The 27,952-nt window shown below is 48.4% G+C and overlaps 1 protein-coding gene across 8 annotated transcripts in view; it reads right to left on the bottom strand.

Moving 5' to 3' along the window:
• Positions 1 to 23,729, bottom strand: part of ENOX2 (ecto-NOX disulfide-thiol exchanger 2) — a 201,205-nt gene extending 177,476 nt beyond the window's left edge. For 2 of the 8 annotated variants that reach the window (XM_019498135.2, XM_014598586.3), the window contains exon 1: positions 23,370 to 23,616. In XM_019498135.2, coding sequence (XP_019353680.1) covers positions 23,370 to 23,466 — 97 coding nt within the window. In that variant the 5' untranslated portion in view covers positions 23,467 to 23,616. Of the gene's footprint in view, positions 1 to 22,217; positions 22,315 to 22,764; positions 23,038 to 23,369; positions 23,620 to 23,655 lie in introns of those variants that run through there. The other 6 variants (XM_014598592.3, XM_059732597.1, XM_059732598.1 and 3 more) reach the window with 6 other exon arrangements.
• Positions 23,730 to 27,952: the final 4,223 nt, after the last annotated feature.

Raw genomic sequence — 27,952 nt, 5'->3', positions numbered from 1 at the left:
AAACTAGGAAACTTTCAGGCAGTTAGAGGAAAGGGTGAAACAGTATGGGATGTGATCAGTTATATAAACCTGCTATTCTGGGAGGTGGTAGGAGTACAAGATGGAAGACAGAATTTTTTTCCCCTTCTTTTAAGTTTGATTAGCTTTTAAAAAGCCTTGATAAACCAATGATAGTAAAATATCTGTTAAATGCTTCATCACTTTTAACAAAAATTTAAAGATACAACAGACATAAAAGAATTGCATTAATTAGAATGTTTTAACTCCCCCTGTCCTTTTCCTTTCTATATAATTTCTTTCAGCCAATCCATTCCTAGCATCTGATGAAGTAGGTTTTTGCCTACAAAAGTTCATGCTTCTCTGAACTAGTTAAGTTTTGAAGGTACCATCCTGCCCTACCTTCCATCTAACACCAAAATAACACTAGCTCAACCTGAACATCAGAAACTGCCAAGAGAGTTGCATCTGCACTGGATGTTTCACTGGCAGGGCTACATCAGCTATGAAGTATGATCTTTCCACACACCTATCCAACATAGCCATGCAGCCAGGCTTAGTGGGGAGATCAAAACAATAGCAGAACAACTGAATCCTAAAATACCTCTGAAATGTCAGACAATAACATTGGAATTGCTGAGAAGAAAAAAAAAATCATTCCATTTCTAACCTAGTCTCTCCTGTTCTCTTTTTCCTCCCTCTCCCCACGTATCTGTTGAACAATTTCTGTCTAAAGACAGAACTCTCTTATCAATTTTGGAATAAACTGATTTCTATTATACCACTGCATAACTAACAAAACAAGCTGAGAATAGAGAATAAGCTACCTTATTCCAACAGAGAGAAATACTAGGGGACAGTATAATATGCCAAGCAGATGTCAGCTAAGGATTCAGGAAAGTTCAGAGACTAATACATACCTGTGGTGACTGCCTCGTTAGGTTACATCCTGCCTACAGCATTCAGTATCAGTTATCCATCCTTTCTCCCTCCCCAAAGAATAACAATAAATTTTCATCATGGTTGAGCCGGGTAATCTTGTTGCATTTTTGTCTCCCTCCCCTGAAGACTTCTGGTCTAAGAAAGAGGCTTTCAAACAACATATTTTCCTCCCAAGGAATTTTTATGTGAAACAATGGGGAGAAGTGGAAATTCCCTAAATGAGCTGCTTTGGAATTCCAGTACTCTAGTTGTCTCCACTCTAGGTTTGTTGAATGGGTGAAAGTGTGACAAGATTTCTTTAGTGAGATCACTATGGTAAAAGTAGGCCCAAGTACCTTAACACTAAGCCCGAGAACCAAAACTATGCATCAATGTTAAGTTGCAGCTTGTAACAACAGCTTAAAACCTCACAACCTTAAAGCACTTCATTACAACAAGCATGCCACCGAAAATCTAGAAAATAAAGCAGTTTTTGTATACAATAGGGGTGCACCAATAGAGATTTTTTGGGTCGATACCAACGGCCGATATTTAACGAGCCATATTGGCTGATACCAATCCAATTGCAGATAGGCAGCCCGTCAGCTTAGAAAGCAGTGGCTGGTACTTCTGTTGTGGGGGAAGGAGGGAGGGAAGGGTCATGGGGGGGCAGATCGAGGCCCCCGTAGTGAGGGAGGGAGTGGGGCTGGGGCAAGGGCTGCATGGGCAGGGTGGGGCACAAAACAGAGCCATGGCTTGTCCGGGGAGTGGGAGGCGGGGGGCAGCTCCCACTGTTACACGCACCCCAGGAGGCCATGGAGACCATGTGCCCCCCAGTTCTGTGTGCAGGGCACGGGCAGGCTGCCCCTGTGGGCTGGGGCTGGAGCTGCGCCAAGCTCTTCCTGGAGGGGCCGGGGTTGCACTTGGGGTGGGTGGTGGTGGCACTGGGAGGGAGGTTGGGAGGGGTGGGCCTGCAGTCACCCCAAAGTTCACCATAGCCCCTGCTCCCAGCCAAACACAGCCCCAACCCAGCCTCCCTGCCGGGAAAAGCTCAGCACAGCCCCATCCCCAGCCTGCAGCAGCAGCCCCCCCTCACCCAGGGGGCACATGGAACCCATGCCCTTCTGGTGTGTGTGTGTAGCAGTGGGAGCCACCTCCTCCATCCCCCACCCCGCAGACAAACCATTCGTGGCTCCGTCCCATGCCCCACCCCGCCCCAGCAGGGCAGCGCCTACCCCTCCCCTAGCCCCTGCCCCAGCTCCACTCCCTCCCTCCCTCACCGCCTCAATCTGCCCCACCCCATGCCCCTTCCCTCCCACCATCCCCCCGCAACAAACTTACCAGCCAGGCACTGCTTTCCACACTGCCAGGCTGCGCCTCTGGCGGCCTGTGTGCTGCATTGCAGCTGTACACATGCACGGGGCATTTATCAACAACATTATAGGCCACATCAACCAAAAACAAAGCCAGTTGTTGATACTGTCAATTTTCCTTATAGTTTCATTGTTTCATAGTAGCTAGGGTCAGGAGGGACCTGAACAGATCATCTAGCCTGACTCCCTGCCACAGGCAGGAATGAATGCTGGGTTCACAAGACCCCAGACAGGTGACTGTCCAACCTCCTCTTGAATTTGCCCAAGGTAGGGGTGAGGACCACTTCCCTGGGAAGTTGGTTCCAGATTTTGGCCACCCTAAATGTAAAATATTGCCTTCTGATCTCTAACCTAAACCTATTCTCCATTAGCTTATTACCATTGTTCCTTGTCACCCCTTATATCAGTGCCAATCCAATATGGGACCAATGTGTTGGTGTACCTCTAGTACACAAGGCTTCTTTTTGCAAACCAACCTCTGGCTTCTTTACAATTCATTCCACTCAGGAAGAGCACACACCAACTGCAGATGCTTCCTCAGCCTGACGAAGAGTATTTATACCCAAAAGCTTGCAAAGAAGAATTTTTCCAGCTGTTTGAGTTGGTCTAATTTTTCCAGCTTTTCCAGCTATTTGAGTTGGTCTAATAAAAGGTATCAGAATTACCCAAAGAACCTTATCTGCCTATGTCCTTAGACCAACACAGCTACAACCTATACCCCTGCAGTTTTTGTATAGCATATAGAAACTACTTTTCACATTCCTTTCGTCCTATCTGTTATGAGGCCTGGACATCTACTTTGCCTAGGGAGTAGAAGACCCAGATTCAGGCATTCCCTTAGCCCAGGGCGAGCAAAATATGGCCTGAGGGCCAGATATGGCCCACCAAGTGATTCTATCTAACTCACAGGTGCCTCTGAAGGAGAATTATTTCCAGCCATGGCTGTCCCCCTGAAAGCTGAAGCCTCTCTGCCCTCCATGCAGTAAGAATCACAGCAGCAACAGCAGCTCTGGCTCATTTGCTAGGCATCCAATCCCCCTTCCCAGCCTGGCCTGACCCACCTGCCCCTCAGTGCCAAGGCAGGGGGCACCAGAGACAGGAAGCTTCCATCTGGCAAGGCTTCTGCCTGGAGACCCTGTGACTGTTTGCAGAGGATACAGCCCAGCCCCCTAGTGAATCAAATTGTAGGTCTGGGTCTGAACCAGCCACACGTCAGGGACTGACATTCAGGGGAAGGGGGCTGGGAGCTGCACGTGATCCAGGCTAGGCTGAGTGAGACCAGGCGCCACAGTACACTACCATGTGTGGCTGGCACAACAACCCAGCTGCACACCTGGGACTTGGGCAATCCAGGCCAGGCCCCATTTTTCACCTCCATGTGCAGCTGGCATGGCAACCCAGCCACACACTTGGGACTCGGGCCAGAAGCCACAGGCTAGGCCCTGCTGTGTGCCACCAAATGCAGCCATGTGTAGCTGGTACAACAACCCAGCCACATGCCCAGGACTCAGGCTGGGAACTGTGGGCGATCTGGGCCAGACTGGGCCTTGGTAAGGATGCAGGTAATTGCCATGCTGTGTCCCCACGAGAGGTGCACCACTCCTGCTGCAGCTACTGACCCACATGCGCCTGCCCTTTGTACTACCTGCTGGCACATGCAGCGTGCAAGCCGCTGGTGATGTGCTGCCTGCCCTGCCCATGACTTCCAAGCCATCCACTACAACTGGTACAACCACGAGCCCCACCTGGCTATCTGGCCAAGTTCCGTGAGCACCTCAGCAACAGCTACAGCAAGGACATCTATGCAACTGGTAAGAAGCAGGGGCAGGAGCACCCTGAGACATATGGAGAGCCCCATGCACTTTGACCCTGGCCACACCAGCAGCCCCAGGGCAGGGAAGCAAGAGGCACCTGGGCAACTTCCTGCTGCCAAATTGCAGGGGGAAGCTATTCCTTAATGCCCAGAATGATGGATGAGCCACAACTGGGTGGGCTGGGCTGTGAGCGAGAAGAGGGAGAAACCAGGGAGGAGGAGAGGGAGGACAGAAATTGAGAGAGGGACTCGGAGTCTGGCTGTGAGTCTGGGTGAGACTGGGATGAAACTGAGGGATTGACTTTGAGCTCAGCAGAGAGAGGCTAATTAAGATAGAAAGGCACCAGCATGACCCAGCTTTGCAGTTATAAGCCAGCACCACACTACACTGCACCTGAAACCTGTAGTCCTGAATAGTGGGCTCAAAGTTAAGAGGCACAGCTAGAGCAAAAGTGGATAGGGGTTGAGAGGACCACATCCAGACAAGGGCTGAGTAACTGAGAGCCAATTCCTCTAATGAGCTGACCTTCTAGTCAGCTTATTCCATCAAGTCATGGAAGATGACACCAGTGGCAGGAACAAGTCAGGAGAAGAACGGGGTGACCAAGTGGAAGATGTTTAAGAGGTCTAGTGCACATCACCTACACTTCAGGCGGTGTACAATATACAAAAGTAAGATCTTATTTTGAGCTATTAGGCAACCGCCTCTATGTACACTACTCAAAAAAAAATATAAACCATGACAAAAATTATTTTTTCAATAAAATTTTAATCTTTTAGGAGTAGATGTTTGATTTTTAGTATATGATTTGTTTTTTATCTATACTTTGTTAAAATGATTTCTACTGAAAGATTGTGTGGGGGGCCCTTGACTCAATTGGTTCAGTACTGTTCTCAAAGAGGTCCCACAGCCCTAAAACTCCCACCAATTGGTCAAAGGCAACGAGGCAAGTCTCTACACCACATTTGTTCTCGTTTATTGTATTTTGCAAGACCTTTCATTGTACATATGCCTTCAAGCAGCAGGCACTGCAGCAAGTTCTGCATAGTATGAGGCTCTGTGACGCAGTCACAAGTGGTTGAACCAATGATATAGCCTCAGTTCTTCATTAGTTCCTTGGAACATCCGACTCCAGTACATAGCTAGTTAAGAAATCACCACCTTTGCCATGGTTCATCAACCCCTGATGGTAAGGACTCAGCCACTGGAACATCCATTTTTTTTGCTCTCAGGTATTTTCTTCAGGCTTTCATTCCACATCTGTAGTCACATCTCCCTGGGTGTGGCATCAAGCAGTTGGGTGCTGGTGAGGAAGATTTGTCTCACATCTTCAGTTTGTCTCAATCATTCTATCCTGCTGGCCACTGTTCTTCTGGTGTCAGAAGAAACAATGCCAACCAGCAGGTACACACTGCTCAGGCTGGTAAGCTTCAGACATCCTGTGATGCACTGGCAGCTATCACTCAGGATGGGGTCAAGGCACTTAACATGTACAGATCTCTCCCATACAGGGAATGCATACTCAGCAGAAGGGAAGCTGAGAGTCAGGCAGATGGTTGAGGGGTTTGCTCCCCATTTTGTTGGTGAACTTATATAAAATGTTACAAGTGCTCACCTTTTCTTTTGTCTTCATGTGTTCTTTGTATGACAGGATTTGATCAAGGGTGAGTCCGGGATAAACTGGGTTTGGACAGTAAGATAATAGAGTTCCAGACTATGTAATGCTGAGCTGGCAGTTAGCCTCATGGTTGGGGCAGGTTGTTAGAGGCGCTACCTGACAGGTTGTGCCTATGACTCATGGCCTAGGGGACAGAACTTCTAGGGACCCAGTGGCAGACTGTGCACCATGAGGGCGGGCCCTCTAAAGGGGCAGTGTTTCCCAGGCAAGGGGTGGACCTTCTGATGTCAGGGACCATGTGATGAGGGCAGGGGATCCTGGGACCAACTGGCAGCAAGGGGGATGGGTTTTGATGTTGGGTGGGCCAACCTTATCTCATGGACCATGCAACAGGGCAGGACTTCTGGTTCCAAGACTGTACCCCCCACTTCCAAAAGGAATACTTCCGGATTACAGGGGAGGGACTTCCGGTAGTAAAGGTTAGGGGTTAGGGGCAGGACTTCTGATCACAAAATGGCAGCCAGGAGGCAGGGCATCTGTCAAGGGGTGGAGCTTACCGGTTTGACAAACAGCATACTACTGTGACCCTCAACAGCTCACCAAAACTCATTAAGTGGCCCTTCAGCCGAAATATTTGCCCACCCCTGACTTATGCAGAGGAGGTTCAAATCTACATCTTTCACTTCACAGAAATGTGCCTTAAAGACCCAGGCAGGACCAAGAGACCCTTCTGTTGAAGCTGGCCCACCAAGTAGTCAAGAGTGGAAGACACAGGATCAAAAGAACAAAATACTGTATCAGGAATGTGATTCTGTAGCCCAGAGCGGGGCACTGTCCTGGAAAGAAGAATGTCCTTCCCTCCATTCTGTCCCTTAGCCCTGCTCCTACTCCCAATGCAGTTTCTACATTTTGCATTAAGCAGGCACTGAAAGACTGGATACATAAATCAAACTGGGATAGTTCTATATTCTGTAAAACTTATTCCCATCTGCTTTCTCCTCCAGGGAAAATGTGATGGCCTTCAGAAGATTTTCCACCTTCTCTGTTTGTCTGTTTTGTTCCTTGCCTCTAACAGACCTTGAAGACTTATGCTTTGGGAAGGCAAGTCAAACTTGAGGTTAATGAACTCAAACCTGTGGCAGACAACCTTAGTATTGACATTCAATGCCAGCTCCAAATGTTTCAGAGTAGTTAAGATATGAGTCTCAACTCAAACACCCTTGCATTGCACCTAAGTTCCAAATACTGTCTGAATACTGCATCAACCTACCAGGGTCAGCATTAATACTTAATGCAAGCAAAGCAATCTGGATAAATTAAAACATCACACTGATGAGAAGCAACTACAGAACAAGTTCAAAGACCTGCTCCACCAGCTCACTGACAAATGGGGCCTGGGAAATAGAAGATGTCAGATGGTTGTTGCCAGAAGCAGAGGATAGTCAGTTACAGCACCAAAATCAAATGGGAGGCTCTTCTCTTTAGACCATAAATAAACTGACATTTTATTTAGTGAAGAATTGGAGCCAAGAAAAAAAATTGCAATGTGAAGGTGATCTGCAAAGCTTTGGAAGCTGTGAGGAATATTCTGCAACTGTTTTGAAGTCTTAATAATTTTTTAAAATTTAAATTTCCCTTGAAGCTTGCCTTTTAGATATGCCCCACTAGCCTCAGCAGATTGTGCAGCTTCCTTAACAGTGAAATGATGAGTTTAAAGCCCACACACAGGACAACTTCAGACTAATCAGAGCGGTTCCTAAATTGAGTATTTCCCCTCCATGATTTCTATCCCAAGTAAGAGTGACCTATAGCTTGAACCTAAATAATAAAGCAACTTTAAACAAATAATATAACAATGAACACAGAGAATAAAGAAAGGAGAAACCTATGTGCAGCTGCTCATTAGTGTCAGCAGGTTATGGAGTTTAAATCCCTTTTCACTTGCCTGCTGGGAGGAGGGAGATCAGAGCCAATATTTCACTTACAACTTAGACAACATGGAATCTGACAAAAATAGATAGAAACAATCAAGGGATCTTCATGGACCACTAGAAATTGTCAGAGAGAACGAATTTGTGAAAGGTTTTCAGGTTATTTTGAGACAGGATGTCAAACTTGTCTGGCACAGCAGGCCAAATGAATGGTGCAGGATCAGTCCACAGGCCAGATGACTGGTCTGGGACTGGCCCCACAAGTGAGATGGATCCACAGACCATTCTGTTCTGGTCCATGGGAATAAACTGTGGCACAATCAGCCTTCTTCCTGTGGTGCTGCTGGGGCTCTAGCACAGCAGCTCTCACCCAAGCACTTTGCTGGTGGCATGGGAGCAAGTCACAGTGCCAGGCTCTTTCACACAGTGTTACTAGGACTCCAGTACCCTGGCACTTGGCTACAGCCGCAGGAAAATCCGCCCATTGAGACCGTGGCCTTGAGTTGGCCTACAGGCCATATGTTTGACACCTCCGTTTTAAGGCAAAACGTACACAGAAAATTCAAATACTGGTGACACCAAGACATTGGATTTCCATAACTACTCAGGCAGAAGGCAAGGCAGGCTGCGCACCTTAGAGTCTCTGGTTAGTGTCCAAAGTGCCACCCTGCCATGTGTCCTGCCTGACTTCAGACTAACTTATGTTGTTACCTCTCAGGTCCGTGTTCTTGGGGAACCCTGGCACAGGACGCAGCCTGTCTGACTCACAAAGAATTTTCCCCTCCTCTACCTGAACAAGAACTGATTACGAAAGACAATGAAGATGCAGTGGGAGACACGCCTAAAGCCCTCCAGATAAGGGAGCAACTCCCCTGGTCTCATTTGCATCCAAGGTGGAACCAGATGACAACTCATTTAAATGGGAGATGGGACAGGAATGCACCTTCATTATTAGTATTCAGGATGGAGAACAGAGATTCCAAGGCAAGGACCGCACTGAATTCTGGGATCAGAAAAGCAGGGGAGCACTGCATGATGGGGAATCTGTGCTCCAAATGCTAATCAACCCAAATTTACACACACCCAGATCAGCATTTATCAGACCAATTCTAATCTGGATTTACAAAGGACTCCCCCCCACCTCATCTAACCAAAACCAAGCAGAAGTAAAATTTAATAGGCATCTCGCGCCATACATTCCCCGGTCCCACTATGGGAGGCCTATTTAAACTTGAGTGACTAAAACTCGGTTGCCGGGTTAGGGAATGTGGAGGCAAAGAGACTGAGTCAGAGGGGGTATGGGCAACATTTGAGCAATGGTTAAGCGTTCATCACAGCGTCCAGCCCATTGGAGCCCTGACCACAAATGCTGTCATACTTTTCTCGGGATGACTGGTGGAAGTCCTCCCCACGAAGTTTATGAATACTCCAATAATCCCCTTAAGTCTATTAAAAGACTACAGTAAGATCTGGAAAAGTCATGCTAAGCTGAGGCTTATTCGCAACAGGTAAAAATACAAAACCCTGATGCTGCAAGCTATCTATTGTTTCTGGAGAAACCATGAGGTATCTCATCCAGTATACCCGGTATCTATAAGAATTTCAAGCTAGCTCCTAAGTGTCTGGTTATTCCTTAACCTTATGTTTTTCCTGGTTATTGATCAGTTTCTTGAGATGTTCCAAACCAGATAACCCTTTGTCAATAGAAAAGACAATTATTTACACAATTAAAAGAATGCTTTGAAGAAACTGAACTGAGGGTATAAAAATCTGTAAAAGCAGCAACCTGTGTGCTTCAAGAGAAGAAATCTCTCTGACACCATCCACTGTTGTTCCCAAGAAGCTGGAAGAAACAGACAGTCTCTCTTCAAGGATTATGCTAAGAACTTTACCTGTCAACACTGGAACCTGAATGCCTTGGACTGGTGAAACCCCAGCTCTCTCTCTCTCTTTTCTCTTTAGGCATAGATTTCTGAACCTGAACTGTATTAGTTAAGCTGAGCTAAGTTTCCCCAAATACTTAGTGAACCCAGGGTAGTATTGTAATTGTTTTGATTGTTTTCCTTTGCATGTCTATTATTACTAGTACCATCATACATTTCATATACTCAGCAATAAATAACTTTTATAGTCAAACTGATAGTAACTGGGTTCATGTTTCCTCCTTTACTTTTCCTTCCCCATTTGCTCTGCAGCAACGCTTCTTTTACCTAAGCTAAAGATCCCTGTGAAGCCCAGAAATACTGTGGGGTCTGCTCATCAAGAGGCTAGCGCTACTAGGACAGATAGGGCAAAAGATTGGGACGTACTGAGTTTGAAACACATAAGAGGATCAGCTTGTACAGGCTGATTGACCCAGTTTGGCTCAGACATGCCCTAATGAACTGAATGCTGGCCCATAAGGGTGTCAGCTGGACACCCAGCTGGATTCAGAGGTATTCTGTTTACCTGTGTGCTTGTGTCTGACTGCATTTTATTGTTACCTTAATGAACTGATTCCTGGCATATGAGGGTGTCAGCCTGTCCATGCTGATCATCAACCCAGCCAGGTCAGGCGTGTCACGTTAATCTGTGTGTATGACTGATTTGGTGGCTGGAGGAACCCAGCCCCACTGAAACTGTGTCCTGCAAGATGGCTCCATTGCAGGTGAGGACTTGCAGAAGGGAGATATACAGCTCCGTATAGAAACACAAGTAACACAAGCAGCACATTGATAGAATTACAAAGACAGTAGAAACATATCCCTAATAAATAAGCACACCCCAAAGTGATGGGCAAATCTGGTAACACTGTAGAGTTTAGATTATGGGTTGTATGGGATGGTTTGGACAGGGATGATCCTGCCTCAGACAGGGGGTTGGACTAGATGACCTCTGGAGATCCCTTCCAGCCCTACTTCTCTAGGAGTCTAACATAGCTAACTACCTCAACAACTGCTCTTCAAAGCTGAGGCCTCTGACCACAATTAATTTAAGGTCCAAAGTCTTTAAGGATTTTCTCATCTGCTTTCTAAATCAGCTTACAAAAATCAAGAGAAGCAGCTAAAAGAACTTTTAGGCACTCCATCAATGACCTGACAGCTCACACTGCCATGCAAGATGTAATCTAACAGTCAAACTAATCCCACTTTATTCCAAGGCACAGAATACAACAGCCATGCTTCCATGAGAGACTCAATCCTCCCAAACAAAACATTACATTAAGTCACTCACCCATTCTCTATATGAAACAAATAACATGAGTCAGCCATGCAAGCTGAAGTAGAGGCCTAACATTTCAACAAACACAAATGGTGCCAAACAACTAAAAAAGAATTGGCAAGCCAACAGAAATAAAAGACTTCTCAAGGCATAAGATTTCCAAAGCATGCCTCAGGATCTACCAGCTGCTAACACTGCTGATTTTCCTGTCTTAAATTAGACTGGGATCTAAAGAACATGCGGGTTAAAGTAAAGCCTGTGGAAGAACTAATGAGGTGTTAAGAGTCAACAAGTACCAAAACCTGAAGTAGCAAGCATAGGACTAAAGAGTACTTTCACTTACCATGGAGTGAAAGAAACTGGCCCCCAGAAGAAATCGAAAATGCCAGTGTTTCCTTCTAGGAGATGGTCTAAAAGACATCCTGAAGGAAACAGTAACGTCAGAAGGTTGAACAGATGGAGGTCTCGCATAGGAGAGACCCAAACATGAAAATCTACAGTGATAGATCTGTTATGCTGAATTAGCAGTCAATTTTGGTGCTGCTGTTGTTTTTACATTAATCCACATTTCAGAGATTGTGACCTCTCTTTCTGAATGCAAAAACTGCCAGTCATCCATTGCTTTGTCACCTCCAAGTTACAATGCTGTGATGTCCTCTACTTACAGGAAGCTGAAGACCATCTGGAAAGTTCAGCTGGTACAGAACACAGCTGTTCACTCCCTTAGAGTCAGTCATTTTCAACACCAGCAACAATATCTAAGCGGTGCTTCAGAGATTGCCAAACAAAATACACAAGTTTTTCTGAAAGATATTAATGCGTTTGATTTGTATTTCAACCCCTACATAGCTTGCATCTTAGCTATCTCTAGACCTGATTCTGTATCAATAAAATCCAAGGAAGTTCTATAGAATCACAGAAAATTAGGGTTGGAAAGGACCTCAGGAGGTCACCTACAGCTCAAAGCAGAATCAGCTCCAATTAGATCATCCCACCTAAGGCTTTGTTTAGCCAGGTCTTAAAAAACTTCCAAGGATAAAGATTCCACAGCCTCTCTGGTTGGGGTAACAAGTGGGTGTCCCAGGGCCGGTCAAATCGTTGGCCCGCCCACCTGTGCCTATGCAAAACACCCGCCTACTTCACCCATCACGTCTTCAATAATAACAAGGCAGGAGGCTACCCATTTACTTGTCTTGATGCCAAGGGTTTATATACCCGGCTCCAACCTTCCCTATACCGTGTCCCATGCCTCACAGATGGCATCCATGGGCTAACACCTGGCCTTAGCTTGTTTGGCCTAACCCTCGGCCTATAGGTCCATGTCCTCTCACTGCAACCTGTGCTCCAGAGTCTTATGTGGGACACACACTCTCCACTGGAAATTGCAATGTCTGTGCCCTTATACTCCTTCAAACAATCAGGGCTCCCAGCCCCTACCAACTCAGGCACCGTGCCCAGCTTGGTTCCATCTCGGTCCCCTCACACCCCCACACTGGGGCCTCATCTCCTGCCCTACACTGGGCTTCACAAACCCTGTTATCCCAGGGTGGGCAATTATTTTGGGCAGAGGACTGCTTACTGAGTTTTGGCAAGCTGTCGAGGGCTGCATCTTGGGACCGTAAGTCCCGCCCCTACCCTTCTATCTTTGTCACCGGAAGTCCCTCCCCTTGCCCCTGGAAGTACTCTTTTAGGGAAGAGGGCAGGGAACAAACTGCTGGTCACTGTGGGAAAAAAGCATCCCTCCCCCTCCCACTGCCACGCTGAGCAGCAGTTTGTTCCCCGCCGCTGCTGCTCAGCCTGGACGGGCAAGCCCGGAGCCAGTGCAGGGCCCAGGCTCAGCAGCGGCAGCGGGGAACAAACTGGTGCTCAGCGCAGACAAAGAGTGGCTACTCCCTCTCCTGCTGCCAGTGCCCTTGCCCCACGGGGTGGCGGTGACACGGCAGAGACACAGGACAGCCCTGCACAGGCCGAGAGTGGCTGCACTAGGAAGCGCCCGCCACAGGGTGGGGGAGGGGCCACTTTTCTCCCATGCTGAGCAGCAGTGCGTTTCCCGTCGCTGCTGCTCAGCCCAGATAAGCAGCACGGAGCACGTGGGGTCAGGGCTGTACCGTGGGGCTGGGGGTAGGGACACTGGGAGTGAGTGGGTACACGGGAACCACCAGCAGCTGGGTGGGAGTGCGGGGGCCATGCTAGTGTCCTGGGGCAAGCACCAGCACAGCCCAGAGCAGGGCGGCACTAGCATGGGGTCCCGGCCAGCTGGGGCTCTATGGAGCTGGGCCAGCTCCCCCCTCTCCCTGCTGGCGCAGCCCAGCCTAACTCCACAGACCCCTGCCAGCCCACACCCAGCACTCCTACTGCCCCACTCTGGGCCCCACCAGCACTGGCCCCTGGACATGGGTGCAGGCCTTGCACTCCTGCACACCGCTCACTTCCACTCCCCCCACTGCTTTCCACATTTTCCTTTTTCTCTTCACCACATGGCTCCCAGCTGCATGGCCAGACCATAAGGCTCAGTAGAAGCTGGCTGAGCTTCGAGGACTGGGGCAATCCCCGCGGTCCTCCCCTGCCCCCCAACCCCCACTTCTTACCTGAATTTCTCATGCCAACGCAGGCACAAACAGCCTCATGGTCCCAGGCCAGAAGCCTCTGCTAGGCAGGGGCTTCTGGCTGGGGCAGGGTAAGCCAGGCAGACCCTGCTGTTCAGGGTCCAGCCATGGCTTCCCCTGGGTCCTACTGCCCCTGACTCATGTCATCTTTGACAGGAGCCAGGGGCAGATAAATATTAATTTTCTAAAATGTTTATGGGCCCCATGGGCCAGATAGAATGGGCTGGTGGGCCAGATGTGGCTCGCGGGCCTCATTTTGCCCATCCCTGCCTTATACCCTTGCCTGAGGAGCCTCACATCTACCTCCCTCAAGTTAGGACCCCCCTTCCCTGCAGCCTCACACCCAGCTCATTAATGCAACTCAGGTCTTACCATGACCCTGGAAGCTGCCTCAGGTTCCTTCCTAACCTGGGCCCTGCCTCAGGACTCACTGTGAGCCTGGGCTTCTGCTTTGACTCCAGGGTGTGCTCCCCTAGCCTTTCCCCTGCACAGGGTCACCCACAAGACAGCGGGACTGAGGCTTTCTGGTGCCCCATACTCATCCTTCACTGGGGAGGCCCCAGGTATAGCATTTCCTGGAGATTGCCCAGCCATCAGCTGTCCCACCACACCATCCAGTCCCAGCAGGGTGTAGTTTTTAGGTCATGACCCAGGACCAGGAGCCTCCAGCCATCCCCATAGCTCCTGCCCTTACCTCCAAGATGGTATGAGCAGCAACTCCAGCTGGGTGGTGTTCTCCCAGCTGCTAGCAGCAAACTGCTGGCTACACTACTCAGGGCTCTGCTCCCAATCAGGTAATTGGGCCTGACTGGCAATGCAGCCACCTGCAGCCTGCTTTGCTGGCTGCTCATGCCCCTGTAACAGAGCACATCCTGTGCTCTGTTACAGTAACCTGTTCCACTTCTTTACTATCCTCCTTGTGAGAAAGTTCTTCCTAATATCTAACCTAAACTTCCCTTGCTACAATTTGAGACTTTTGTTCCTTGTTCTGTCACCTGCCACCGGTAAGAACAGTCTAGCTCCATCCTCTTTGGAACCTGCCTCCAGGTAGTTGAAGGCTGGTATTAAAGCTCCCCTCAGTCTTATCTTCTCCAGACTAAATAAACCCAGTTCCCTCAGCAGTCATGTGCCCCAGTCCCCTAACCATTTTTGTTGCTCCCTGCTGGACTCTCTCCAATTTGTCCACATCCTTTCTGTAGGGGGGGGGCGCAAAACTGGATACAGTACTGCAGATGTGGCCCCACCGGTGCCAAATAGAGGGGTAGAATAACTTTCCTTGATCTGCTGGCAATATTCCCACTAATGCAGCCCAGTATGCCATTAGCCTTCGTCACAACAAGGGCACGCTGTTGGCACATATTCAGCTTATTATCCACTATAACCCCCAGGTCCTTTTTTACAGAGCTGCTGCTTAGCCAGTTGGTCCCCAGGCTGTACTGGTGCATGGGATTGTTCTGTCCTAAATGCAGGACTTTGCACTTCTCTTCTCCTTACCGAATTTTGAGATTTCTCTTGGTCCAATCCTGCAAATTGTCTGGTTCTTTCTGAATCCTAGCCCTACCCTCCAGCATATCTTCTACTCCCCCCAGCCTGGTGTCATGTACAGATTTGCTGAGGGTGCACTCCATCCCACCTTCCAGTTCGCTGATATATCACTGAGCATATCATGAACAAATGAGCAGTCCTAGAAGCTGTATATATTTCAGGAGTAGGAGGAGATGAATACCTTATATGGAACTGTTAATGATGATAATTAATCAATAATTAATATGATATGGAGTTTTTAAACTTCCCACAAGGCCCACCTAATATGCAGGTATTTATCTGATGAGCTATTTGAGACTCTTCTGAAACCTGAAATAAAGAGAGTCCTTCATGATAATCTAGGCTGCTAATGCAGAACTTCTTCTTGTATCCTTGTTATAAGCTAGATGATTTTCCAGAATAGTGCATAAGCAATGGCTCTTGTCATTGCTGCAGCAAGCTCATTCTTTGTGCAGGTCTCACTGAAGAGTTGGCAAATGAGCTTCTATTCCACAGTCTGCACTTCACCACACTTGCACATATTTGTGTCATTAGAGTAGCCCCATTTGATCAGGTTAGTTTTTGATCTTTCAGTTTGCGTGTACAGGCAATTCAGGCATCGCCATGTTGGTCAGTCTAGATCCACCCCACTTGGAAGGTCCTCCTGGGGTTCCAGGTCCACTTCAGAACACCTGATTGCACATAATCTTCCTTTCCATAACCTCAGTCATGCCGTCAACTGTCATGTCCAATGGTGCAACAACAGTCACAAAACTCTTTTGCATTTTATTTAGTTACTTGTGTGTGACCACAGAGTAGATGCCTGGCGTATTCCTGTAATAGTAAGGGCTTTGCTTAACGTTCATAGCAAGAGCTTTGTATGCTGATTCCATAGTAGGCCAGTGAAATAGCACGTAGCTTTTTGCTCTGGGAGCGTGACCAAACCATGAACCTAGATAGTAGACTGTTGTAATACAGTGGAATGTCATAAATATCACGTGTGTTGGATCACAACTCATCCCCAAATTCTTAGCTTGAGATAACCAAATCCCAACTTAAAGATAACGTTATTTACTTCAGATTATATAAGCTGTACATTCTTAAGTTACAGGGAGTTCCTCCACTCTGGCAAGAGCTCTTGCGTGGAGCCCGGTGCAGGCTATCACGTCCCCGGGATCAGGACACTCCGGGGCCAGGGGAACTATGCGGGGTGGCGGCTGCTGCCTAGAGCCGATGTGAAGTGATCATCCTCTCTGCTCTGTCCTATTGCCTGTCTCTGCAAGTATCCTTAAATAAAGCTTTGCAAAGGTGAGAACCGTAAGTACGTCCTTTGTTCAAGCGCGGGGAATCTTCTGAACCCAGTAGTTCACTCTAAGACAATTCCATTTGCCATCAATGTTCTTTTTGGCTTGCTGCCTTTCTTCTGATATTAGGTGGTGCAATGCCAGCCAGTAAGTACAGGCTATCCTTTGGTGCTGGCTTTAGACATCCTGTTATTGCCCGACAGCTGTCATATAGCAGAGCTTACCCGGGCAGTGCAGTGCAGTGCAGTTCACACCCACCCCCAAATCCAGTCTGTGGCTGTCCCCACAATGCTCTATGTGGGGCCAAGCCCCACCTGCTTCTGCCCAAGACAACCTGCACCATGCTCCCAATGCAGGTTGTTCACATAGCTGGAAACTCCCTCTAAATGACAGGGGCCTAGAAGCTGAGTATTCTTGGCTACAAACAGATGTCATATTTGTCCCAGGATAAACCATTTTACCCCTGGACAAAGTGTAATCATTCAGATAGTCATGTTCATTGTCCTGGGATAAATCCTAAAAAGATGCACAGAATAAGTACTAACCGTTAATTCCAGGATATCATAAAGTGCTTCCAAAAATTGTTATCCCAAGACTACATCAATGACTCAATGGCAGAAAAGCAACAGTGCGTGCTTTTCTGCACGCTATGCTCCTGGCCACCCTCTACCCACTCGGCTGCCTGCAAGCAACTGCTCACCACACTGGGTAGGCAGAGTGGATGGAAGGACGCTGGGAGCTGGAGCCCCATGCACTGGGGAAGGAGCTGCCCAGCTGCAGCTTTCCCCCACCTGGCTGGGCATCTGCTGCCTGGCACACATCCCCACAGTCGCTGTCACTTCCCTTCCCTTCCCTTCCCTTCCCCACCTGAAGCAGTACAGAACAGGAAGGAGAAGGAAGAGGAGGAGGGAATGCTGGAGTCAGGGAGAGTCAAACAGTACCCAGGTGGCTGCAGCTGCACCAGGAGCAATCCCACTGAGAAGCTGTGTGACTCACTCAGGCCAGGGCAGGCAGAAGCATGGCACAGGCTGCCCCGAGATGGGCTCAGCCCTACGTGGAGCACCCCACGCCAGATAAAATCAATTGGCGGACACCCACCTGCAGGTCAGATCTGGCCAGCAAGCTGTATTTTGCCCGCCCCTGATCTAACACCTGCAAGTTGTATTTTTTCCGTGACCAAAAGGTTGGGACTTATCCAGCATCGTGTTCATGCTTAGAGGTCCTATTTCACTGCCTGGGCCAGAGTGTAGCCTACCGAACTTGCTCAGCGGGCATGTGCATGCTTGCACACCCAAAGTGAATTGCAAACAGTGAGCAAATACCAAAAACTGCCATTAAGCTGATACATGCATGCCATTAGGCACATAAAGGGAAATGGAATTTAGCCTTTGGATACTCACTCAGCATATAAACGAGGAACGAGATTTTTTGTTGATATGACTCCTTCTATAAAAAAAATACTTTAAATTACCTGCATCAAACATGCAGGACAGGAAGGGATGTCTATCCTAATAATAAGAGAAATCCAAGCTGTGAATTTTGATTCAAGTTCTTCGTTGCTTAATAGTTAAATAAATTCTAGCGGTAGTATTATTTACAAGTAAATAAAATTAAAATTAAAATTAAAAAAGGGTAAAAGCATCTTGCTCAGAACTAACTTATTAAAGAAATTCTCACTCTAATGGAGTACTGAAATTGCTTCAGAAAGTTACAACAGCATAATAATGACAGATTAAATGTTTCACTGCACTAAATGGTACATTATAGGATTTCCTGCTTTCAAAAGGATTTCCTTCATAAAATGCATCTATACTTCAGTTACTGAATCATACAGAGATGATAATTCTTTATATACATGATCATATGAATATCACACACCATATTTTGTAAACATGATTAAGGATTAAATTCCAGTGAAGCTTTTCTAAGACAAGTGTCTGGCACAGATATCCATTATTAATCATTTGGATTAGTGGAGGCCAACCTTTTTGTCAGGTTTGCCACAAATTAGCCCCACAACCTTCCCAAGCACCACTCCCATCCCCTTTCCCTCCCCGACTGGCTGCTCTGCTTTCTGATCCCTGCCTTACCTGCATCTGTGTTGCCTGCCTCCTCCCCAACCTCCCACATGCCATACACACACTGCCTGTACCACTTGAATCATGCAAGCCACAGGTTATTGCCCCCGATTTGGACTATAAGATTTGAGTACATACTTAGCAAACTTGCAGATAAAAAATCATATCAAGTGGAGTTGCAGACACTCTAGAAAGAACTGCAAAGTTCCCAAGTACAGAAGCCGGGAACCCTGGAAAATGACTCCAATAAACCAAGTGCTATGAAACCGTCTACTTTTCAATGTTATTATTTATTCCCTAAATTTATTTAAATTATAGTAGTCTGGAATGAAATTACTACTAACGAAAAAAATTGTTTATGCACACTTAAGTTTACCCTAACTCAGGGGTGGGCAATTATTGTGGGAGGAGGACTGCTTACCCAGTTTTGACAAGCTGTCGAGGGCTGCATGGGTAGCCCCGCCCCTTGACAGGTGCCCCGCCCCCTGGTCACCATTTTGGGACCAATGTCTCAGGACCAATGTCTCAGGGCCAGCACCGGTGGGGCCCAGAGTAGGGCGCAGGCTGGCAGGGGTCTGTGGACCCAGGCTGGGTTGCACCACCAGGGAGAGGAACTGGCCCGGCTCCATAGAGCCCCTGCTGGCCTGGACCCTGTACTCCTGCCACCCTACTCTGGGCCCTGCTGGCCCTGGGACACCGGTGCGGGCCCTGTGCTCCTGCGCCCACTCACTACCAGTGCCCTTCAGCCCCACAGTACAGGTGGGGGGCAGCACACAGTCCCGACCCCCTGCTCACCAGCAGGGAAGGAGCTGAGGCGGAGCATGGGGAAAAGCAGCCCCTTGCCCGCCCCATGGTCGGCACTCCCTGCTGCAGCCACTTGCAGACCACAAGGGGCTATCCTGAGCAGGCACAGGCAGCCCCATACGGGCTGTGAGTGGCTGCAGTGTGGGGCGCCAGCCATGGGGCAGAGGAGGAGCCACTTTTTCCCTTGTGCACCAGCTTGTAACCTGCCCCTGCAGCCAGCCTGGGCCCCGCGTCGGCTCCAGGCTCACCCATCAGGGCTGCGCACGGCGGCGGCAGCTGCAGCCCCCCAACTTGCCGTGCCGAGCAGTGTTTGCTGCTGCTGACCACCTGGAGCTCCCGTGCTGGGCAGCACAGGGGCAGTGGTGGCAGCCTCACCGCAGCCTACCGCGGCACGAGCTCCAGGCAGGCAGCAGCAAACGCTGCCTAGCATGACAAGCGGGGGGGCTGCACCTGCTGCCACCATGGCACAGCCCCAACAGGCAAGCCTGGAGCCGGCGCGGAGCCAGGTTACAAGCTGGTACTCAGTGCAGGGGAAAAGCGGCCCCTCCCTTGCCCTGTTGCCAGCGCAACGCGCTGCAGCCGCTCGCAGCCCACGTGGGACTGCCTGTGCCTGCTCAGGACAACCCCACACAGGCTGAGAGCGGCTGCAGCAGGGAGCGACGGCCACGGGGCAGGCGAGGAGCTGCTTTTCCCTGCACTTCACACCAGCTCCTTCTCTGCCCTTCCCTGCCCCCTTACCTGAGCTTCCCGTGCCAGGGTAGCCACGTGGTCCCAGGCCAGAAGCCCCTACTAGGGTTTTCAGCTGTTGGGGCAAGGCTGGGCAGGCCCTCCTGTTGCAGGAGCCCGCCAAGGATTCCCCTGTCCTACTGCCCCTGGCTCCTGTCATTTTTGACAGGAACCAAGGACAGAAAAATTTTAATTTTCAAAAAAATTTTAGGGGCCCTGTGGCCCAGACAGAATGGCCTTGTGGGCCAGATCTTGCCCGCAGGCCATATTTTGCCCACCCCTGCCCTAACTCTTCCTCTGGAAACAAGTCTAACCTGGCAGCCTCCCAATGACTCCTCTCTACCTTCGAGAAATTCAGTAAGAACTCTGGAACAGAAAGAAAAAGATTACTGTAGCTCTGCAAAGACAGCACCATTTGGAGGCCTTATGCCATCTGAAGCAAATTTTTATTTTTTTTAATCAAACTGACCATGCAGATCCTTACCATAGAAGACCAGAAAGCAGGGACAATCCTCAGCAAAGGAAGACTGAGAATCAAATTAAAAAGTGACCCAAAATAACACCTTGCTATATCAAGCATCCGTTTTCACAATACAACACACACCTTGCCCTAGAAAATCACCCCCCAAACCGAGTTGCATGTCTTAAGCAGGGAAGCTGTTTTCTTCATTGAAAAAGAAGCACACTTGCAAACACTGTGCATGCCATTCAGCTGCCAAGATGGCTCCCGCTTGTTTGATTCAACAGCTGAAGGGGAATCTTATGTTAATCCTCTCACAGCCATAGCTATTGGCTGAGTGCTGTAGCTTGTGCCCAAGCCGCAAAGTGAGCTGGTGGTAGTATCTCAATGAGGTTTACGATGTGGAAGGAATATTTTATTTACAGGAACTTCTATAAAACTACTACTGACAGTTTTGCTACTGCTCTTGCAAGGGCCTAACCTTTTGTGACAAAGTCCTCCTGGGCACACGATGTGTCCAAGAAGTGTGGTACCTCAGGTGACAGTCTGGATGAGGTGGCAGGAAGTTCCTGGTGTGGCAAGATGTTTCTGCTACCTCCAGACTGCCTCCTGGGATGCCACATTTCCTGGACACTATGTGCTCCCAGGAGGACTTACTCTGTCACATAAGCTTAGACCCCAGGCTCTTGCAAGAGCAGATTGGAAAGCTCTAGACCCACACAGGGATCCAGGCTCTCTGAACCTTGCTGCTAGGGCCCCCTTTCCCCCAAGAAGTGGCATAGATGTGAAAAGACACCCGGGATTCATAGATTCATAGATGTTAGGGGCGGAAGGGACCTCAATAGATCATCGAGTCCAACCCCCCGCACAGGCAGGAAAGAGTGCTGGGTTTAGATGACCCCAGCTAGATGCCTATCTAACCTCCTCTTGAAGACCCCCAGCATAGGGGAGAGCACCACCTCCCTTGGGAGCCCGTTCCAGACCTTGGCTACTCTAACTGTGAAGAAGTTCTTCACAATGTCCAGTCTAAATCTGCTCTCTGCTAGCTTATAGCCATTATTTCTTGTAACCCCCAGGGGCGCCTTGGTGAGCCTCACCAATTCCCTTCTGTGCCCCATGATGAATTTATAGGCAGCCACAAGGTTACCTCTCAACCTTCTCTTGCGGAGGCTGAAGAGGTCCAGGTGCCCTAGTCTCTCCTCATAGGGCTTGGCCTGCAAGCCCTTAACCATACATGTGGCCCTTCTCTGGACCCTCCCCAGGTTATCCACATCCCTCTTGAAGTGCGGCACCCAGAATTGCACGCAGTACTCCAACTGCGGTCTGACCAGCGCCCAATAGAGGGGAAGTATCACCTCCTTGGTTCTGTTAGTCATGCATCTGCTGATGCACAATAAAGTGCCATTAGTTTTTCTGATGGCTTTGTCACACTGCCGACTCATGTTCATCTTGGAGTCCACTAGGACTCCAAGATCCCTTTCCGCTTCCGTGCCTCCAAGCAGGTCATTTCCTAGGCAGTAGGTATGCTGGACATTTTTCCTCCCTAGGTGCAGCACTTTGCATTTCTCCTTGTTGAACTGCATTCTGCTGTTTTCTGCCCACTTGTCCAACCTGTCCAGGTCTGCTTGTAGTTGTTCCCTGCCCTCCAATGTGTCCACTTCTCCCCATGGTTTTGTGTCATCCGCAAACTTGGACAGAGTACACTTCACTCCCTCATCCAAGTCGCTGATGAAGACATTGAAGAGTATCAGTCCAAGGACCGAGCCCTGCGGGACCCCACTGCCCACACCCTTCCAGGTCGATACCGACCCATCCACCACGACTCTCTGGGTGCGACCCTCTAGCCAATTCGCCACCCACCGAACTGTGCAGTCATCCAAGTCACAGCCTCTTAACTTGTTCACCAGTATGGGGTGGGATACCGTATCGAAGGCCTTCCTGAAGTCTAAGTAAATGACGTCAACCCCTACTCCTGCATCCAGATGTTTTGTAACCTGGTCATAAAAAGAGACTAGATTAGTCAGGCATGATTTACCTGCTATGAACCCGTGCTGGTTTCCCCTCAGCATAATTTTTCCTGCTGGACTCTCGCAAATGTGAGCCTTGATAATTTTTTCAAAGACTTTGCCTAGGATGGAGGTAAGACTGACTGGCCTATAGTTGCCTGGGTCCTCCTTCCTCCCCTTCTTGAAAATGGGGATCACACTGGCCCTTTTCCAGTCCTCCGGGACCTGGCCCGTGCACCCAAGTGTTCAAATATTCCCGCCAGTGACTCATTTCAACTGGAGATGCATCTCTGCCGGTTTCTGTACACTCCCCTGCCAACTCTCTCTGTCTCGGCCTCGGCCTGCTCAGGCACTTGATCTGACCCCCTGCAATAGTTTTCATGGGAACCCATAGAGCTTACCTAGACTGGAAGCCTTGTGCTGCTGTAGCTACGTTGGCAGAGCCCCTTAGCAGAGCCACAATGCATGCCAAGAGCAGCTTTCCTGCTGGCAATAGATGCCTCCCTGAAAGCTGACTCGGCAAGGAGAAGCAATTTCTTCCACCGTCCGAGGCACCCTAAGGCAGGCAAGACCCAGTCGCAGCCTATTTCCCTTTCCTCGCACCCTGACGCCGCTCCCGCCCAGCACGTCCGAGGGGGAAGAGCAGGGTAACCGCTGCTCGAGGCCCGCCGCGCTCCCGGGCCAGAAGCAGGAGCCGAGCGGCGGGGGCGGGGGCCGCGGGCAGGGCCGAGGCAGCAGGGATGCTCCGGCCCGTAGCCGGGCTGTGGCTACCCCTGCCCCTCCCGAGGGGCGCTCGAGTCCCCACCCCGCCAGAGTGGGGAAGCGGGTGCGCGCCAGCCCCAGCGCTGCTCCCACGGCGCTCCCGTGACATCACTGGCTCCCCGGCAGCGCGCGCCCCCCGAGCAGGGCGGAGGCGCAGCAGCGGCGCCGCCAAGTCCGGTCCGATCCGGTCCGGCCCAGCCCGAGTCCCCCGCCGGGCGCAGCCCCGATCCAGTTCGCGCCTCACCTGCCGCCCCACGGGCCGCGCTGCGCCGGAGCCCTTTGTACATCCGCAGCGACTGCCCTGGCCCGCGCAGACCGCCCACAACGGCGCCGCCGCCCATTGGCCCGGTCCGGGGACGTGCCCCGCCGCAGGGGCCGCCGGGCGCTGTAGTTCCTCCGAGCGCCGCCTTGGCCGCGGGGAGAGGGGGCTGCTCGGTGATGCAGGCAGCCGCGAAGGAAAAAAAACAAAAAAAATCCTTTTTGTTTTCTCCCGGTTCAAAATGAATTGGTTTTCCCGAACTGCCTCCTACCGTTCCCCAAGTCACTGACTCCCGGAGTCCCCCGAGGCGCGGGCGACTGCAGCCAAGCCACGATCCGGAGCGGAACTAGTCCGCTGCAACAGGCTCGGCTCCGCTCCGCTCCGCCCCGTTGCCGCCGAGCTCAACCGCAGTGTTCCCGGAGTTTCGTCTTGAAAGCCACAAGGGACCATCCGGCCTGACCATCTCCACGATGCAGGCCAGTTCTTGTAGAAGAGGGAATTATTCCTCCCTTTTACATAATTAAATACCATTGACCTAGATAACACAAGATTAAAATCCAGAATATCTTTTTTTTGACAAATATCTGACCTGAACTAAAAGACCAAGTCCTGGACAATTCACCATGTACTTTGGTAAACCCTTGCAGGAACTAATTATACTGACTCTCATGAATCTGTATCTTGTTTCAGTTTGGATTCTTCTGCTGTATTAAATTGGCCTGTAGTGTCAAACTTTGTGTAGGCTCTATTAAATTAACAGTACCCTTTAACCTTCTAGTTGATAATCTGAAGAAACCAAGTTCTTCCATCATTATGATGACCAAGTTTTTCAGACCACAAGTCATTTTAAAGGTCTTCTCTGAACGCTTTTCAATTTTTTAGCATTCTTTTTTAAATCTAGATACCAAACTGGGCACAGTATCTAGTGATAGTCTCATTAATGTTGTATACTGAAGTAACATACCATATTTTCCCGCATGCAGCACACCCCCTGTATAGTACACACCTTGTTTTTGAAGGGCGATAGTATTGTTTGACTTATATACAGGAATCCTGGTTTTCACTGTCTAAAAATCCTAAATTCCCTTATAAAACCCCCAATTCTCCGATTAAAAATCCAAAATCCACGTTCTTCTGTGATTAAAATGAAATGTTGCTATATATATAGAGATATCAGTTGAACACAACATTTTATTGATATATTTACAATTTTAAAGCAATATGTGTCCCAGCCACCTGCGGAGGGTTCAGGATTGAAAGTATGGTCAGGGGTAGAAAGGTAAGAAAGGTTTATTGACTTAACAAAAAACACAACTAGGCGTAGTAACAAGACAAACAATGACAGACAAAAGCAATTTGCATCAGCAACTTATCAGCAGTCCCCTCTGACGCCTGATTCACAGCAAGCGTCTCTTCCCACAAAGTTCAGCAAAGTCAGGCGTCCCCTATCAGCGCCGTCTGAGAGGTACCAGGAAGAACCCTAGAATGCATTTCTGGGGTTCCTCGAGATCCACGGGCCCACTGATCCAGGCAACAGCTAACTAATCCTTTTCACAGAGCTGTATCTTCCTTCTGAATGGTTTCTAGATATTTCAGCTAATTTATAACTTCTGAATGGTTCTGATAACGTACAACTACTCAGATTCTTTTTACTTCAACTGTCCTTAGACTGACTAATAGCAGTACAAGCTTCGCATTCTTTTGATAAGGTAATTTTAACTACGCCACAGGGCTTTACTACTTCAAGGCTTTGCTAAATTTACTAGCTTTACTTTATACAAGGCTTCACTACATCTTGAACTTTAATTAGGCAACAACATATAGCTTAATCGCTAAATAAATGCAGAAAAACACTTAGTCTAATCTTCATAGAGCCTTCAGCAAGCACCTGTATAGGTTCTACTAAGTCAGGCTGCTATTAATGCCTTCCCTGGGAGTGTTTCTCCATTCAGTGATAGCCTGCCATCAAATTTTGTAAGGAATCTTAGCAATTTAAATTGCTGATTCAGTTAAGGCATTCAACTGTCTGTGGTGTGCTAATGACAAAATAAACAGTGAACAAAACAGGAAGTGTCATTCTCCCCTTTACATCCATTTCCACACCTCAGATACTCTGTGCAGTTTTGGTCCCCACACCTCAAAAGGATATAAAACTAGAAAAGGTACAAAAGAAGGCAGCATGGATGATCATCAGGATTATGGAGGCACTTCCATATGAAAAGGGCCTAAATAAGCTATAACTTTTCAGATTAGAAATATGCTTGAGGGGTGGCATGCTAGAGGTGTACAAAATATTCAGTGGGGCAGAAAAAGTAAATATGTACTTATTCTTTACTGATTCTCACAATACTAGAACTAAGGGACATAAAATTAACCTAGTGGGTAGTGTTGATGGTGAATACAACAACAGCTCAGCCAGGGCTACACATAAAATCTTTATGATCAAATTAAAATAACAGTGCATCCTGCACAAAATGCAAAGTGGCAACTGGGACCATACAAAATAGAGCAACCCCAATTGGATTTATTCTCTATGCTATTATGTCAAATGAAGAAAATGGTCAACAGATAACTGACACGCTCATCACATAGGTGTGTGTCTCAGAAGCAACTAAAGGCAAGGAAGCTACATATGCATGTCAATTGACCTAACAGCTAAAGAAAATAAAAGACTAAATATGCATCTCAAGATAAACTTGGAGAAGACACAGAAAAGATGCCCTGTACGTGACAAACACTTCTCCCAACAAACATCCTAATGTATAGGATGTTCAAAATGTCTGAACCATTCAATGTATGTCTGGAGTTTGAAAAATAAACCATCACCTGTGCAAGCTACTGTAAATGTGCCCCATTGATATACAAATACCCCAAGACAGGTTTGGTGCCACCTCTAAGTATCCTGTCTGACTGCTCAGGCCCATCACCTGTAAATTGGCCTACAATTGCAGGGTCTGCAGGAATGTACAAGTCTTGACACCTGAACAATCCAGAACAGGAGCCGGGCAATTAACAGTTATGATATGATAATCAACCTTCTCCTCCCTGTTTGTTTAGAATCTAATGGGCCAACTCTCAAGGAAAAATGCTTTGAAGTTACACAAAGAGTGTAAGAACTAACAGAATTTGCCAGCAAAGCGTGCATTCTAGGAGAAGGAGAAAGAGATCACTGCTACATCAAACCTAACTTAACCAGTAAGGGATCCTGCTTGATGAAAGCTGCAAAACTGGACCCACTTCCTTCACTGGCATTGGTGAGAGAACACTATTGCTGCTAAATGTGTACTAGGACTTTATGGAGTAGCTCATTCTGTTTTGGGAAGGAATCTTTTTTCTGTCATTTGGTTTTATAAGCTCACTTGTGGTACTGTTATTAAAGCTTTTCTACTATTGATCAGCTGGGTGTTGTGTCAATTCTTGGGGTTAGGTTTAAAAACCCACTTTCTAAGTGCAACAGGTAGTAGGTTTAAAACTAACCAAAAGAAGTTCTTTTGACACATCAAGAGATTAACTTGTGGAACTTATTGTCACATGATTTTGTGGAGGCTGATAGCCTAACCCAGCTCAGAAGGGGATTGAACCAATTCTTGGAAGAAAGGCCCATCAGTAGGTTATGAATACAGTATGAGGGTAGTGGGCCAGGAGTCAGCCTTCTCCCCTTTTCTACCTCAAGCTAAACAGAATAAACAAAATATGAACAACCTCCCCCACCCCCCACCACACTCCTATCTCGGGCAATGTCTTCACCTCAGTACTTCAGTGTTGCCTTTCCTCTCAGCTTCCTCCCTTCCCAGCATCACCTCTCTGGGAGCTTTTAACTTTCTCCAGGGCCAGCCTGTCATCCCCATCAGTTGGCTCAGCACTCCCTCTAACCCCCTGCATGCTCCAGCCCCTGAGCCCTGCACTTTATTACAGGAACCTTCAAGGAGATAATGAGATGGTACTCTTGGGGGATTTTAACTTCTCTGACACGCACAGGAAGATAGTATAACCAACTTAAAATGTCCACCATAACCTAATATGTAGAGGACAACTTTTTGGTCTACAAAGTTGAGGCTATGACCAGGGGATCATTTATTTCAGATGTTGTTCTGACCAATAAGGAAGAATTTCCTAAGAACATGAAGGCAATTAGAAACAATTCAGCAATGTGGAGTAGAGGAAGGTAATCACGTCCCTTGACCTGCTGGCACCACTCTTACCGATGAAGCCCAGTATGCCGGTAGCCTTCTTGGCAACAAAGATACACTGTTGGCTCATATTCAGCTTATTGTCCACTGTACCTCCATCGTGGGAGAAAACTCCCTGGAGCTCGTTGTCTAGCCGCATAGGAACCAGGCAACACGGGTAAAGGCTTTGTTGCAGTTTATTTGCTCGAGCAAATGACCATAAGCCAGCAAAGAGGCAAAACGGCCCCGACTGAAGGGTGGGGCGTTCTTTTATACTTTTACAACAAGGCAAGATGACAGGGTTAACAAATAAGCAATATTTGTGGCGATCATTTCTTTATCAGCATTTTTCTGTTTTAGCTGAATTAGTACTTTCTCAAAAGCAAAAGTTAAGCAACG

This window comes from Alligator mississippiensis, chromosome 8 (assembly GCF_030867095.1).
Source record: "Alligator mississippiensis isolate rAllMis1 chromosome 8, rAllMis1, whole genome shotgun sequence".
Classification (NCBI taxonomy): Eukaryota; Metazoa; Chordata; order Crocodylia; family Alligatoridae; genus Alligator; species Alligator mississippiensis.
The sequence above is the reverse complement of the archived record's forward strand: the minus strand, read 5'-3'. Positions and strand labels throughout refer to the sequence as shown.